The sequence below is a fragment of the Podarcis raffonei genome, chromosome 14 (genome assembly GCF_027172205.1).
Source record: "Podarcis raffonei isolate rPodRaf1 chromosome 14, rPodRaf1.pri, whole genome shotgun sequence".
NCBI classification, from domain to species: Eukaryota; Metazoa; Chordata; class Lepidosauria; order Squamata; family Lacertidae; genus Podarcis; species Podarcis raffonei.
The window spans coordinates 14,488,878-14,504,412 of NC_070615.1; the positions used below are offsets into that span (position 1 = coordinate 14,488,878).

At 38.0% G+C, this 15,535-nt stretch overlaps 1 protein-coding gene across 4 annotated transcripts in view; it reads left to right on the top strand.

The window, feature by feature from the left end:
* Nucleotides 1-15,535, top strand: part of TRPM7 (transient receptor potential cation channel subfamily M member 7) — a 77,215-nt gene that overhangs the window by 20,312 nt on the left and 41,368 nt on the right. For 3 of the 4 annotated variants that reach the window (XM_053365101.1, XM_053365100.1, XM_053365103.1), the window contains exons 2-7: nt 7,195-7,274; nt 9,406-9,444; nt 10,375-10,573; nt 11,631-11,844; nt 12,656-12,780; nt 14,308-14,479. In XM_053365101.1, the coding sequence (XP_053221076.1) occupies nt 7,195-7,274; nt 9,406-9,444; nt 10,375-10,573; nt 11,631-11,844; nt 12,656-12,780; nt 14,308-14,479 (829 nt within the window). Of the gene's footprint in view, nt 1-7,194; nt 7,275-9,405; nt 9,455-10,374; nt 10,574-11,630; nt 11,845-12,655; nt 12,781-14,307; nt 14,480-15,535 lie in introns of those variants that run through there. The other variant, XM_053365102.1, reaches the window with a different exon arrangement.

The following is a 15,535-nucleotide window of genomic DNA, read 5'->3' on the forward strand; positions in this document are numbered from 1 at the left end:
ATGGGCCTCTTTAGGAATTAAGAATACTATACTAATATAGTATACTATATGCTAATCAGCAGTTTGTTTATAAATGAAAGGATGCATTATAAAGCCTAATATATAAATTATTTTGTACAGCTGGTAGAAAAAAGAAGCGCAAGTTAACAGTGGAGACATTGTGTCTAGTAATTCAATTAGTATTTATTCTCATGTGTCTGACAGCAATTCAAGTAACTAAAGAAGCATAGTTATTAACCCTGAATTTTTATTCAGTGAAAATAAATACAGTATAGTAGCCCGAGGAATGTCCTTGAGCCTGACATATTTAAGCTCAAAGTCCAGCTTTGTTATGGACTCATAGTAATATGTTTTGCTTATATATTGTGTCATATTTTTCTCATCCAATTTCCATTCATAAAACAAAAAATATATAAAGTCCTGCACAGAGGAGTTGTGGTTAAGAGGATTCTTTCCCTCCGCCCCCATTGTTGGTTCTTTATGGTAGGGTGAGGGAGAACATACATCAGGCATAGGCAAACTCGGCCCTCCAGATGTTTTGGGACTACAACTCCCATCATCCCTCGCTAACAGGACCAGTGGTCAGGGGTGATGGGAATTGTAGTCTCAAAACATCTGGAGGGCTGAGTTTGCCCATGCCTGACATACATAAAAATGGGACTTCCCTTGTTTGAACAGATGTGAGGGGTGAGAAGAATCACCCAAACAGGTCTTTCTGTGTAAATAAAAAGCATACCATCAAGATGGAATGCTTAATTTGATACTGTATCAGTTTTGGATTATTAACTCATTGTGTCCTTTTAGCTAGCTGTTTATGGGTAATGGTTCTGGGGTAAACTTGCCAGACCCGCTGTTTCAGCTAACCACAGGAAATAATGAGACAGGCCAATGAAAATTTTCGGGGGGGGGGGTATTGTTATAAAAATAAGCTGATTTATTGTCAATTTTGTGAAAAAAGTTTAACTGACATTCCCCCTGCCTCTTATTGTGCTTTGGAACGCCTTAGATCTTACTGTTTGGAGAAGAGCTTTAAATATAGCATGCTGCATGAGCTGGCTAGCTAGTCCTTCTTTGTCCTGTTTAAGACTTAGTAATTATAGAAATAGGTAACTTTAAAATTGCAATGAGCAAGGGAGTGAGACGTCTGTTGGGGTTTGTCGGAGTCTAAATGTTTAAACAATTCTAGGAAAAAATATAACGTACCTTTATCCTTCCATCATTTTTTGTATTACAAAATGAAGTAAAGCTGTTTTGAAAACAGGACCAATCTTCAATGCTCCTTCTAAAGGTGTCTGTTTTAGTTTTTAAATAAAACTGGGATTTTCTTAGGAAACATACTTCTAAAAACGTAGGTTATTCATGGGAAGCTTGTACATGCAATTTTTCATAAGATAACCTCTCAGATAAGATCTCCTGCATTAAGGAGTATCTCAAAAAGAGAAGTAGATTTTATATTAGAGAGTTCTTTTGCAGCTGAATTTGAATTATAAAGCAGCATTCATTCATTCATTCATTCCTTTTGCCATTGCAGAATAGGAGTTTAGAAGTAGTGATTTGAATTCAGAAATGGAGGTGCATAAATGAAGGAAATATCCACTTGCACCAAGACTGGTATCTCAAAAGTTTGCCAATTCCTAATCCTTGCTGTAGCAGCCACCACCATATGTTATGCTGTTCTATATGGTCCCAGCCCCAAACCTTTCTATGTTGCTTTTTGGGGAGGATGCACAATGAGGTAGAAAAACTCCATTCTGTGAGCAGAACTCTTCTCATGACCATTGGGACCCAAGCCAATAAGGCATAAGTTTAGTTCACATAAAATTCTAAGCCAAACCTTAGCTTTATGGTTAGCTAGGCTTAATGTGGATTGGAGTTCCCTATTAACCACAAAGCTTGTTCCAGAACTCTGGTTAAAAGCAGTTCATGTGCCCTGACATAACCAAGTCAGTTGCTACAGTAGTTTTTACACTGATATATGATACATACATTCTATTTTCAGAAGAATAGCTTTCTGGAGAAAGGTGCACTTTGAATCAGGAGCACAACACACCGGGAGAAATATGCCTGATAAACATAATGCATTCTTGAGGCAACCTCATAGGTGTTTTAGGTGTGCCTTTTTATATATTATTCATATCTAGTTGAGAACAAAAGTAACTTGCAATCAGTGTTGTAAATTTATGTATGGACAGGAAAGAAAGAAAGAAAGAAAGAAAGAAAGAAAGGCAGCTGGCGGACTAATTTGTATGTGTGAACTTGGTGTGCTATAATGTCTACCCCAGGTGCACAATTTCTAAAATGAGATTCATTGGCTGGAAGTGATGATAGGAAGATAAGGAGAGCTATGCTTGGAATTTTGGCCTTCCAGCTATTGCTCTTGTACTGTGAGGTGTTACAGTCAACTAGGCATGGGTCACAGCTTAGTCCCATGATCACCATGTGGTTGGTTAATAAAAGTATTTCTTTCAAGTGAGCAATTTATTATAAATAGTGGAAATTTGTGGATTTATAGTAAACGCTTAGTAACTGTTGTAGAGATCTGTATATCACGATAACTTTTGTAGTTTGTTTTAAAACACTGCAGGCAGAGCTGTTACATATTGTCATGCCATAGTAAGCTTTAAATTAAGAAAATTAACAAAAGATTGTGTCACACTTGCGTTGCAGTGCTTTGTATTTTAAATTTCTGTTTTAGATGTACTTACTGGTTGGGTTTGGGATATATGTTTTTTGGCTATAGTATGGGACGCGGGTGGTGCTGTGAGTTAAACCACAGAGCCTAGGACTTGCCGATCAGAAGGTCGGCTGTTCGAATCCCCATGACGGGGTGAGCTCCCGTTGCTCAGTCCCTGCTTCTGCCAACCTAGCAGTTTGAAAGACCGTCAAAGTGCAAGAAGATAAATAGGGACTGCTCCAGTGGGAAGGTAAACGGCGTTTCCGTGCACTGCTCTGGTTCACCAGAAGTGGCTTAGTCATGCTGGCCACATGACCCAGAAGCTGTACGCCGGCTCCCTCGGCCAATAAAGCGAGATGAGCACCGCAACCTCAGAGTCGGTTATGACTGGACCTAATGGTCAGCGGTCCCTTTACCTTTACCTTTACACATAGGAGAAAAGTTAAAACATAATTTTTATGTGCATATCATATTTATGTGTGTGCTTTCCCTCCAATAAATGAGTAAATAGCTTTAATATACTGGGAATATTTTCTAGCATGTTTGGGATCTGTACATTCACATCATATTTTTTAAGGTGCAAGTTGGTGTGGAACTGGAGTAATTTACTGTTGTGTGTCTGAAATACAGTATATGATTTAGACTCAGCTGCAAAGTGTCTGCTCAGTCTGTCTCTTTATGCAAGCCCAATTTTAATCCCACAATGCACCCCTAAACCCTTTCCCCTCTGGGTTTCTGAGCAACGACCTCTGAGGTCACAATCCTCTTAATTGGCACCAGAAACCAGGGGTGTGTGGGGAGAAATTGGAAGGAGCTGTTGCATTCAGAGGAACTGGTGAATACAGATGTTGTACTACAGTGCCTTGTAGATTCTGGATTGCAGGGTTCAAGGAAACCTAAATTCACATAAACATGATATTCCCTCAGTGAACTCACTGTCTCCTCCCCATTGGGAGGAGAAGAATTGGGAAGGCAGTATGAGCTTGAGGCCTGATCCTGTTTTGTCATGTGTAAAGGTTTGGGTGGGGCTCTGTGTGGATGGAGATTAGTGCCTCACCCCTGCTTTGAATCCGTGGTGAGAAAAGGAAGTCCAGATAGTGTTTTGTTTCTTTTGCAATACTTTGGGCCCTTGTTTTCCTGCAATCACAGCTTCTATTCATGGGTTCAGGGGAGTAATAAGTTCTCTTTTGCGTTTGATGAAGGGTAGTATGGGGATCAATAATGCTGGCCACAGTCTTCAATGGCACTTACCAAGTAAGTACATCAAAGATTTACTTACTCAGTGGGATTTATTTCTGCATAAACATAATAGGATTTCACTGACTGCAGGAGGAGAGAGAAACTACTTTTGCCCTTTTGGGTCTTTCTCTTAAGCATAATCTGGCTACTGGAAACCTCTTGCAGTAACTTCTGCTTCTGTTACTGAATTGCCCACTGTTTCGCTACATGTAGTCATTGCTGCTCTTCTAACACACAAAAGCCATCACACAACAGTGCTTAAAATGTGCCACTCAAATTAGGTGGACTTTGTTACAGAAAGTGGAAAGGGCAATAGTCTTATGGGAATAGCTTCACCTAAATGCTTCTGGATCAAACATCTACTCAGAGTGCACGATTCAATTATTGTCCTACAGCATGGGTGGCCTCTAGCTGGCTAGCCAGCCATGACAAATCTTCAGTTGCTGTTCTTGGCAGCCACTTTATAGACTCATTAAGTGTCTACCATGATTCATGAATAGTGAATATTTTGGAATGGTTGTACAGTTGTACCTCGGGTTAAGTACTTAATTCGTTCCGGAGGTCCGTACTTAACCTGAAACTGTTCTTAACCTGAAGCACCAATTTTAGCTAATGGGGCCTCCTGCCGCTGCTGCGCCGCCGGAGCACGATTTCTGTTCTCATCCTGAAGCAAAGTTCTTAACCTGAAACACTATTTCTGGGTTAGCAGAGTCTGTAACCTGAAGCGTATGTAACCCGAGGTACCACTGTATATTAAATATTCAAACACGGATCACCAGAACATAGTACTTTGGTTAAATATGGCAGAATGTGCATATTAATTTTGATTGATTCTGAAGAATCCCATTTTCTCTTACAGAAGGCTTTTAAATTTCTAAAAGTTTTGGAGGAGAATAGAATACTTGCTTAGAGGGAAAACACCTGAAAACATTCACTTTATTCAAATGTGATAATAGGATGGTACCTGTAATGCTATGTTGAATTATTTTAAGGGCTGATCTCATCTGGCACTTTAGCAGCATATAACCTGTCATCTGCAAAACCTTAAATTAAAGTGAACTGAGCGGTATAAGATTGCTTCTCAAAGGAGACTGCTAGTAGTTGTTCACCATGAATTTCTGCAAAGAAAAAATAAGATGGACCTTGTATCTTGAGCAGGTACTTTTTAAAAAAATCGTTAACTGGTTTTTAAAATTTTAACATTTAAGCTTAATACAGTTTAAACAAATAAGGTGCCTTTACATAGAACAAAATAATAATAATAAGGGTTGCAGTTTTACAGTTTTATAGATCTTTGTTAGCTTAGTTTGAAATATCAGAAATTATGCTCAGTATTTAAATCTACTTTTCTAAATAATTTTCTTGAGGAAAATTAACTACTGTAATTGTTTTAAGGACTAATCTTCAATTGCTGATCTACCAGATGTTCTCTACTATTGTATTGCATTACCTCTTACTTTAAATGAATTGAAGGCACTGAAGTCCATTTAATGCTTATACTTTTGTTTGCCACCTTCAAATGCTTGAAGTCAGCAGGCATGTATCTATAAAGATAGTTTGAAAAGTCTTTCTTACCATTAACACTATGGTATATACTTGTTACTTGTCTTGTATTACCTAATTAACAATATCTTTCTTTGAAAGTTTGGCAGAAGAGAAAGGGGCCTATCCAAAGCATAGATCAAAAAGAAAAGCATAAATATGAAGAATAAGGTTCTTGAATAAAACTGCAGTGTTACTGGCTTGAAACCAGTTGTAGCATTACTTGGGTCCAAAAACATCTCATGGAAGACTTGTTTTACATCTTGTGTTGGCAGTATGGAGGGGCATGAAACTAAATCCACAGATTTTTTTTTGCATGTGCAAGAACTTATAGAAGCAGAATAATGAGAACTGTTCTAGAGCTTGCTTATTATAATATTGGACAAACTCTTAGAATTGATTTGGTTGTACAGCTGTTCATTATAACTCCTCAGCGCAAGACTTTCAGGGCAGCTTTTATCTACCCTGATGTAAAGTTGATAAATTCAGTGATGCAGATTATTATTATTATTTATTTTAAATTGCAGTTCTAAACTTTGAGTAAGCTCAGGAGATTTTATATGTGGTTGACATCCACATGTTTCTCTGTTCAAGGATTGGTGGCAACTCTAAAATAGATATTTATGGACCTTATTCTTTGATAGATATTCCAAAAACTATTATTTCGCATGGTCATAGCACTAAATAGTGTGTGTTTGTTGTCCTTTTGTTTATTCCAACTCATAAACAGCTTAATGAAAACTATTTGTTTATACATTTTATGCGGGTGTTGTCTAGAGTTAATGCTGTAATCCTGTACTCACTCACATAGGATATTCAAAGAGATTAATGGAACATGCATTTCATAGAGGATTTGAAAGCAAATAAGTTCTTTCTTTCTTTAGACAAATGTATAAATGTGGAATAATTTTGAAGTGTTGTCCTTAGCAACTTTAGCACTTCACAGTATACCAGTGGGATGTGTACTGCCCTTTTATGTTTGTTGTCCTAATATTCATTTTATGTATTATCACTGAAAAGATTTTGTCTGAAAATTCAAAATGAATAATATTTTCAATAATACTTACTAAATATTTATTGGAAAGCTGTGCAATTGCACTTTTCCTTTCTGAAGTAAAGCTTAGACATTTATGTATATTATAAATCCTTTGCTTGTAGGCAGTGTCCCAAACAATTCAGTAGACTTCTTCCAAAATAAAAAATCACACCAGCTTCCTCATGAAAGCACTCACGCCTGGAGGTTCAATTACTTTATCACTCGGCTGGGAGAATCTTTGATAAACTCATATCTCAGTTCTTTGCCTCTCCTCTACAATGAGATTGTCCTTTTATCGTATTTTTCACGGAGGAGTCCCTTATATCTCACAGCTGTAGTTGCAAAGTTGGTGAGTTCTGTAATCAAAGCAAGCAGAGCTCTCCTCTCACACTTCTTATGAATAAACCCGGCTTCAAAACCTTATAGCAATATAACTCTATAAGAGAGCAATGAGTTAATTAACATTTTGACTGTACAGGTATTATCATAACAAGCATGAAAAGGTGGTTTGATGGGGCTTGATTTCTGTTATCCCAAAGACAGACCTGCATAATGGATAGAATCTATGTATGTTTGAAAATATATTGGAGGGGGCAAAGAGAGTCAGGGAGGCGTTGTTTATCCCATGAGAAATAGCTCTCTGCAGACTGTATAATATCTGACATTGTTTTTTGCATGATCCTGAAAATTCCTTGTTTTACAGTCCCAGAAATCTTGGATAGAAAATACTTTCAACAAACGGGAATGTGTCTACATTATACCAAGTTCAAAGGATCCTCACAGGTAAACTAAAAACGATGGAAGCGGAAGGTTTACCTTTCAAGTATAAATTATGTGCTGGGACCATAAGGATGGTGCTCAGAAAATGAATGTTCTGCTCTCTTCTCTCCAGTGCAGCCCCCTGCACCTGCCTCAAGCTTCTCTTGAGGAATTGGGGAAAACTTGAGCAGAGGAATATGCCGGTGATTTTTGGGAGGTGCAAGGGACTGCAGTGGAAAGAGGACTGGAGGAGTTGACCTTCAGTTTGTTCTGAATTCAGTACAAATTCTGAGTAAAAGTCAAATTTAGCTTTTAAAGTTTTGTTATAATTGAACAGGAGATAGCTAACATTTGTTTTTGTTTGTGAAATATGTTGAAATATATATTTTGCATTCTTTGAAGCCAAAGGACCCTGCACAGGTTTTGCTCTGATCAAACTGAAACACATGAAAAATTTGTTGATATCAAGAACATAAACCGGGAATCCGTTTTGTTTTGTTTTTGTTTTTTTAAATAATTTACAAATATAATAAAACTAAGAAAACAAGAATAACAGTACTTCCGACCCACCCTTGTTAATTTGGGACATTTCCCAAATAACAAACCATTTTGTTTTGTTCATTTGTAGCACAAATCCCATCTGGCATGACTATGCTCAGTTGTCTGCTGCCTTACATATATTTTACTGCTGCGGCTGATCTCTGTGTTAAGCAGACCTGGGGTTAAACATAAATTTTTCAAAAATGCATTTCAACACAGTGCAATTTGATGTATCTTCTGAAAGTGCCATTGATATTTTTAACACTGAGTGCTGGATTGCAGCTTCAAACAACTGGAATCTAGTTATTCTTTTCCCAGGGTTTATAATTATCTCTGGGCAGTCTTAGTGGCAGTAGTCTCTTCCAAGGAAATCAGGCAGTCCCTCTCTTTACCTAAATTTTGGAAATGCATAAATACTTTGTTAAAAAAACAAACAAACAGGCTTTTGGATAATAGTTTTATGAAGATTTTGTGCTGTTGTTTGTAACTCTTTTCTGCAATAAGTTATTGTGCTGCTTTAAATTGTGGTTTATTCACTTACATTATTGTGAGCTGCCCTGAGCTCCCTTTGGGGAAGAAGGGCAAGTTATAAATTAAAAATAAAGAATAATTATAACTAAAAAAGGTATTAAACATATTTTAGAAATTATTTTTAATTTTTTCATAGCTGTCAAAAGATCTCCAAGTATTGAGGGGTTTGTCCCAACAGTGAATTTCTGTAGACAGTAAAATCTTGCACTTTTTTCCCCTCACAGATTTAAGATTTAATAATAATAATAATTATAATAATCAAAAAACAACAAGTGTGTGCATTATACGCAAGGTCTGTTATCAGTGCTCTTGGTTAGCCGTTTGCTCTTTAAGTGTCAGAGGGTTGAAAACAGAGGATGCAGTGTGGATGAAAATCCCATCTGTGACACTCTGAGAGGGAGGGAGGAAGGGAAGAAGGAAGGAAGGAAGGAAGGAAGGAAGAAGGAAGGAAGGAAGGAAGGAAGGAAGGAAGGAAGGAAGGAAGGAGGTAAGGGACTGGAGAGGGTTCAGAACCGGACAAAGGTGGCATCAATCTGCCGGACAGATGGAGGGGCCAGCATGATTTTGCGTCGGTACTGTGGATCTTTTTGCAGTGGGTTTCGCTCCAGGTAGACTGTTTCCAAGTTCTTGGCTCCTTTCAGCTCATCCAAGTCGCTCCAGCACTCAATGAGGTTATCGTTCATCCAAAATTCTTGCAGCTCTGTTAGATGGGTAGTATTTTCAATCTTTTTGATCCTGTTGGCCGCAATGTCTTGCACTTTATCTTATGTGCATCATATCTGTATTCCGTTCTGTGTAACATTACAATGATATATCTTGCGTACAACTATGAGCAGTCATTTTTCTATTATTCTCTAGACCACCTTCATGCAAACAAAATTGCCCTCATAAACAGTTACAGTGCTTTCTTCTTAAGAGGCATATCCCAGAATACATGACAGGACAGTAAATAATTTGTGGTGTGAATTTCAGAAAGTAATGACAAATATATTAAGAATAATCTCGGTCATATTTAGTCATAAATTGGATTTAATAAAAAATACAAGAAAAATTCTAACTTACTTTATTGTATTCTTAATCATAGATGCCTTCCAGGATGTCAGATTTGTCAGCAACTTGTCAGGTATGATTATGTAAGATGAAGCAATTATGTATCTCTTTTGAAAATACTGTTTTAATTATTTGACATAAGTAAAACATCAGAAAGCTGATGGTTCTGTAATTTGTTTAGAAATGACTGGAATCAAAAGACAAGTAAAAATGTAAAGAAGATTTAATTAAAACATGGAAGGATGTGGGTAGACAAGGGAAACTGGATATAGGTAGACCTTTCACCAGTGCTGGTAGTGAAAGGTATGTTGACCCTTAGCCATGGCTTTCTAGTTCTTGGGTGTTTTATATTTTCTACATTACTATTATAAGTCATCCTATATACCTTTGCTCTGACTTTTCTTATGTGAACTGCTTATCAGATAATGTCAAAGCCTTCCAGCAACCAAGAAACACACACAAAAATATGACCAAACATTAAGTTTCCCCCGTTCTGCCTCTCTCCCCCTGAAACAGAAGATTAATGTATAAGATTTGCCACAAGCCTATGTGCAAAGTCAGTGGGTGCCAGTAATCAGAGTCTTCTTTTGAATACCATATTTTGATAAAATTGTCCACATCAAATGTGCTGTTCAAGGCATGCACACTTTTTGTCAGTTTTTCAGATAAGACATTTGTCCATACATTCTGTTGCTGTTTCATTGTGTGAAAATGTGCGAAAAGCGATGAGTTCCTTGTAAAGTACATTGAATTGATCTTCTATTTTTCTATGCTCTGGCAATATTTAAAGGATTTAAAGACAACCGGTTCAGAAATTTTGCCAGAATCGTGCAAATCAGCCTGGATAATTACTTTTTTAAAAAAACACAAAGTGCACAAAACTATTAATAGGTATTTTCATCCTAAATTGATGCATATCCAGTACTGTGAGAATGGACAACAGCTTATGCAATTACCTCTTGTGTGTTTCCCCAATTCCGCAAATTGCGATGATTATCTGCAGGTGCTGTTGTGGTCGCTTGGTCCGCCAACATGCTTGCTTTACTGCCAGCCTTGCCATGAAATATTCAGATGTGAAACTGGGTGAAAATTTTAATCAGGAGGTAGAAGAGTGGTCTGTAGAAAAACATACTGAGCAGAGTTCCACAGATGCTTATGGTATCATAAACTTTCAAGGAGGCTCTCATTCGTATCGAGCTAAGGTCAGTATCAAACGTTCCATATATTGCTTAATGGTAGAGTGGAATAATATTGAAATGAATTTAGAAGTGACTATGAAAACATACAGTGGTGTCTTGCAAGACGAAATTAATTCGTTCCGCGAGTCTTTCCGTCTTGCGCGGTTTTTCGTCTTGCGAAGCACGGTCCGTCGCAACTGCACCTCTTCAAGCGGCTTTAAGAAAAAAGGAAACAAACTCACAAGACGTTTTTGTCTTGCGAAGCAAGCCCATAGGGGAAATCGTCTTACGAAGCAACTCAAAAAACGAAAAACCCTTTCGTCTTGCGAGGCATTCGTCTTGCGAGGTACCACTGTATATCTAAACATGAAGGTAGTAGCATGTAAAGAGATGAGTGAAGTCAAGGTTCCAAATGACTTATTTGCACTTTACATTTTAAATTTATGTTTATGTCCCCCACCCCAAATTGAAGTAATTAGTACATTCTATTATTGTTATTGTTATTATTAATATTAATATTATTATTACAATTTTCACACCACCTTTCATCCAAACACAAAAATACATAACATAATTTTTAAATTAATAAGTTACGGAAAACAAGTTACAGATAGATTATTGAGGTTGCAAAGTTGTTATATCAGTCACATCTTTTAAAGCACAATAAAAAGAGAACATTTGAGCTACCTGTGCTATACTGCTTGATTATTTTTTATGGGAAGATCAAACCAATTAACACACAAATAGCTTAATGTTAATTGGAGTTAAATAATATTGACTAAGACACAAAATATTAACAAAGTGTCTATGTTACAGTGTTCACTATGGAATCACCCTTTTGACAAAATGTTCAATGCTTTTGCAGTGTTTACAAATAAAATAAATCGTGTAGTGATTAGGTTTTTAAATATCATTATTGTGACATATTCAGAATCCTCTGGCAGTTCTCTAATTCCCATTAGAAATTTTCATGCATTTGGAATGACCTGTGAAATGCCTATTTACCCTTGCATAAGTATGGTTATAATTTCCTGATTGCATTATTAAAAAAGTTTAACCCTTCCCAACTCTTTTTTGTTAGTATGTGCGGTTGTCATATGACACCAGACCTGAAGCCATCCTACAGCTTATGCTTAAAGAATGGCAGATGGAACTGCCCAAGCTTGTTGTTTCTGTTCATGGAGGGATGCAAAAATTTGAGCTTCATCCACGCATCAAACAATTGCTTGGTAAAGGCCTTATTAAAGCTGCAGTGACAACAGGAGCCTGGATTATAACTGGAGGAGTGAATACAGGTGAAGTCTTGACTCTAAATATACTTTCCACTTCACATGCACTTGAGACACCTGGATATCATCTCTGTATGACTATTTTGATGTCAAAATGGCATCAGTATGATTGCAGTCTGCATGGCCATGGGGACAGCAGGCTTGGAATCATCAGGTGTCATGTTGGAAATGACATACATCCACATTGCCAGAAACTACCCCATATTTTCTGCCAACTAAAGTGGAGCTGCTTATGCTACAGATTCACAGAGAATGAAACTACTGAAGGTGGTACCCATAATTGGCTTGGAAACTTGTGCTCCAGCTCAAAAATGTAGGAGCTGAGAAGGTGCCCTTCATGACGATCTGATTGATAATTGAATTTTGGATAAGCAAGCTATGATGTGACACATTGGAACTGTTTCATAAGAAATGCCTTGTTTCAATCCTGCAAGCTTTGAACTCGGGCATTGTTGAGGGTGTAAAATGCTTACTTTAAGAGTGTGGGTTATAGAAGCACTTGCACACATTGACATCACAAATACACATTATAGGCTCAGTTTCTTTTGGCGAGCCCATTCATGTCATTAGGATTTGTTTGTAATTAGGAAGGCTCAAAACTTAACCTTAATGTTTACACATTTTTACAAGTCTTTCTATAATACAGTAAACATCGGTCTTAAATGTATTTCAGTGCTAGTTGCCTTCTAAGTTGAGCAAAGTGGTTTTTGCTTTTTTGCTAAAGCATGATGTGAACTGAGCCATTGGGTTCAGTAGATATTTGCCACCAGTAGAACATACATTTGGTAACACTACAATATTCTTTGATCCTGAACAGGAGTTGCAAAGCATGTTGGTGATGCCCTCAAGGAACATGCCTCTCGATCATCTCGAAAGATTTGCACTATTGGAATAGCTCCATGGGGAGTAATTGAAAACAGAAATGACCTCGTTGGGAGAGATGTAAGTTTGCCCATTTATTATTGTTGTGCTCTCAACTGTTTATGAAAAGAAGAAAATTCGTAAGTACATTAAGGCTTTGATCAGAGTTAGTCAATTCATGAAGTAAGGTTGTGATGCAAATAGGAAACTCTTTTTGTGAAATGGATGTCACTTCGCCATCCCAGAACCATGTACACGCAGGTCCCGCTTTGTGAACACGTTGTGTGAAAACTCAACTACCTAAACATGAGGAAATTGTGCCCAAACCTAGCTATATAACTATACAAACGTATACAAACAGTTGGGTGTGTTCTGAAAGAATCTCAGTGAAATTAAAATAACAGCTTTAAAGAAACTCATTTAGTCCTCTTGTTTGTTTTTTGCTGATTGAGGACAGCCATTTAGTGTGCCATGTTCCCTGTCTCTTTTCCTCATTTCAGTTCCAGCTACATCTCCCTGCCAGTGGCACCATCTCTTCCCTTCCCTCCTCAGAGCCTCCCCTTAAATTTGTCTGCAGAGAAGCTTCTTGTGAGGGAGCAGCGCCATGCAGCATCAGATCTCAATGCTTAACAGCTGTTAAGGGGAAGGATCGGATCCTGCATGGTGCTTCTTCATGAGCAGCTTCCCTTGTTTGCAGAGAACTGTGATCTCCCCGCCAGCCACACCAACTCTCTGCCTCGCCTCTTAAGTTTTTCTGCCTCTGCCTTCCTACCCTAGTGTAGTTCTTACTGTGCTTCTGCTTCATGAGCAGCTTATATGCAGACAAGGGGAGGATCTGGTCCTACACACTGTGAGCCAAAAAGAAATAAAAAGGAAGGAAGGAAGGAGAAGGGGAGGGCTGGGGGGCGGGGTGGGGAAGATGCTGGGCTGAGGAAAGGAGCCAGAATGACTGTACACAACCAGCAAAAAAACAAGAAAATGACTAAATGACTTTCTTTAAAGCTGTTACTGTATTTTATTTTTGCTGAGATCATTAAGGAAAGTAATTCTCTCAGAGGTGAGGGGGCGGTTATGAGCCATGGATTTTTTTGTCATTTCTTCTTGGTCAGGAAAACACTGGGGTTTTCCTTTTAGGAACAATTGAAATCAGTGATTTGCTATGTGAATGCTCACCTAATGAACCAATTCTGGAGAGCAGTTTGTGTTTGCAAAATGGGACCTGCGTACATAGGCATGCCAGAATCAATCCAGTCTACTTAAAAACAACCCTGTCTGGAAACTTTGAAAACCTCAGTCTTCCAATGAGATATATTTGAGTAAAAACCATCCTGGCAATGATCTTTGGTTGCTTTTTTTCTTGCCGTGCGCTTACCTCATTGTGATTTTAAAGAATAAAGAATCCCAATTATGAATAAGATTAATGTGTTGATACTTCCTGGTATTACAACTTGTTTCATATGGGAATGAAGCAGAAATCTGCAGCTGATGGATAAACAGATCATTGGCAATTGGCAAATGAAAAGGGAATTTTGAAGCCTGCCACACTTTGGAGGGAGGGAATCAGGTTTATATCCATGCGAAGGTCTTTTTGTTTTGTTTTATGTTTAGGTTGTTGCTCCATATCAAACCCTGCTGAATCCTTTGAGCAAACTTAACGTCTTGAATAATCTTCATTCCCATTTCATACTGGTGGATGATGGAACAGTTGGAAAATATGGAGCAGAAGTGAAACTACGAAGAGAACTGGAAAAAACAATTAACCTGCAAAGGATCCATGCACGTATGTGTGGACCATGATTAACTAATTATGTGGTGTTGGCCCTTTTTGTTCTATATGCAGTGTGGGGGTTGGAACTTAAGCTGGTAAAAAGTTGCCTTGACTTGCGTTATTTAGGAAGGGAGCTGGGATTGCAGGTTTCACAGCTTCCCCATATAGAAAATTAACTGCCGTGAGAAAAATAGCAAGTCAGGGAGTGCTGATTTTCTCGTTACCGGGGCTTGGATTATTAAGGATAATTGAAAGAGGCACTCTCCACCCTGCCACTAGAAGTAGTACCTTCCAGGAAAAGCTTTACTACTTCATTTGATTCTCCTGGATGCATTTTTTTATTATTATGATTGACTTCCCATCATTCTGCATTGCCACTATCATGATAGTTTAATGAAATCTAGATTAATCCCAATATAACCAATGGTTAAAAACCAGTTAAAAACAGTAGAATAGTGTAAGCATATAGTAGTAAGAAAATAATTTCAACCAATGTAGACTTGGGTAAATAAAAATATATACTTGCCTAGTGCCAAAAAAGGCATAATAGCACCAGATGGGACTCCTGAGAAGAATTCAGGAATTGGAGGTAGACATTGAAGGGGAGTAGGTGATCTTTTAGAAATCTGAGTCTTAAGATAAGATATGTTCCCTCTGGCTTGTTCTGGTCAATGATCTATCAGTGGTATTTTTGGCCAGTAATTTTTTTTCCAGAAATTCTCAGAGGCAGGCCCCTGAACAATATGTTGGATATGACTTGGAAATATATAATTGCTTAGGCCTAGGGGTAGGGAAATATGTGACCTTCCAGATCCCATCAGCCCCAGCCAGCAAGGCCAATGGTCAAGACTGATGGCAGTTTAGTCCAGCAACATCTGGAGAGCCGCAGGTTCTTAATCTGTGGCCAAGGCTGTCTTGTGCCCAAGAGGAGTCACAGCTGGTTGACCAGCCTTAACTATTGAAAGAGGCTTCATGCCACAGATGCCATCAACATCAAGATTCGGGGCCAGATGTAACAACACCTGCAGGCTGTGAGTCTGATCCTTTAGGATGCAGTCTTGTCAGGAA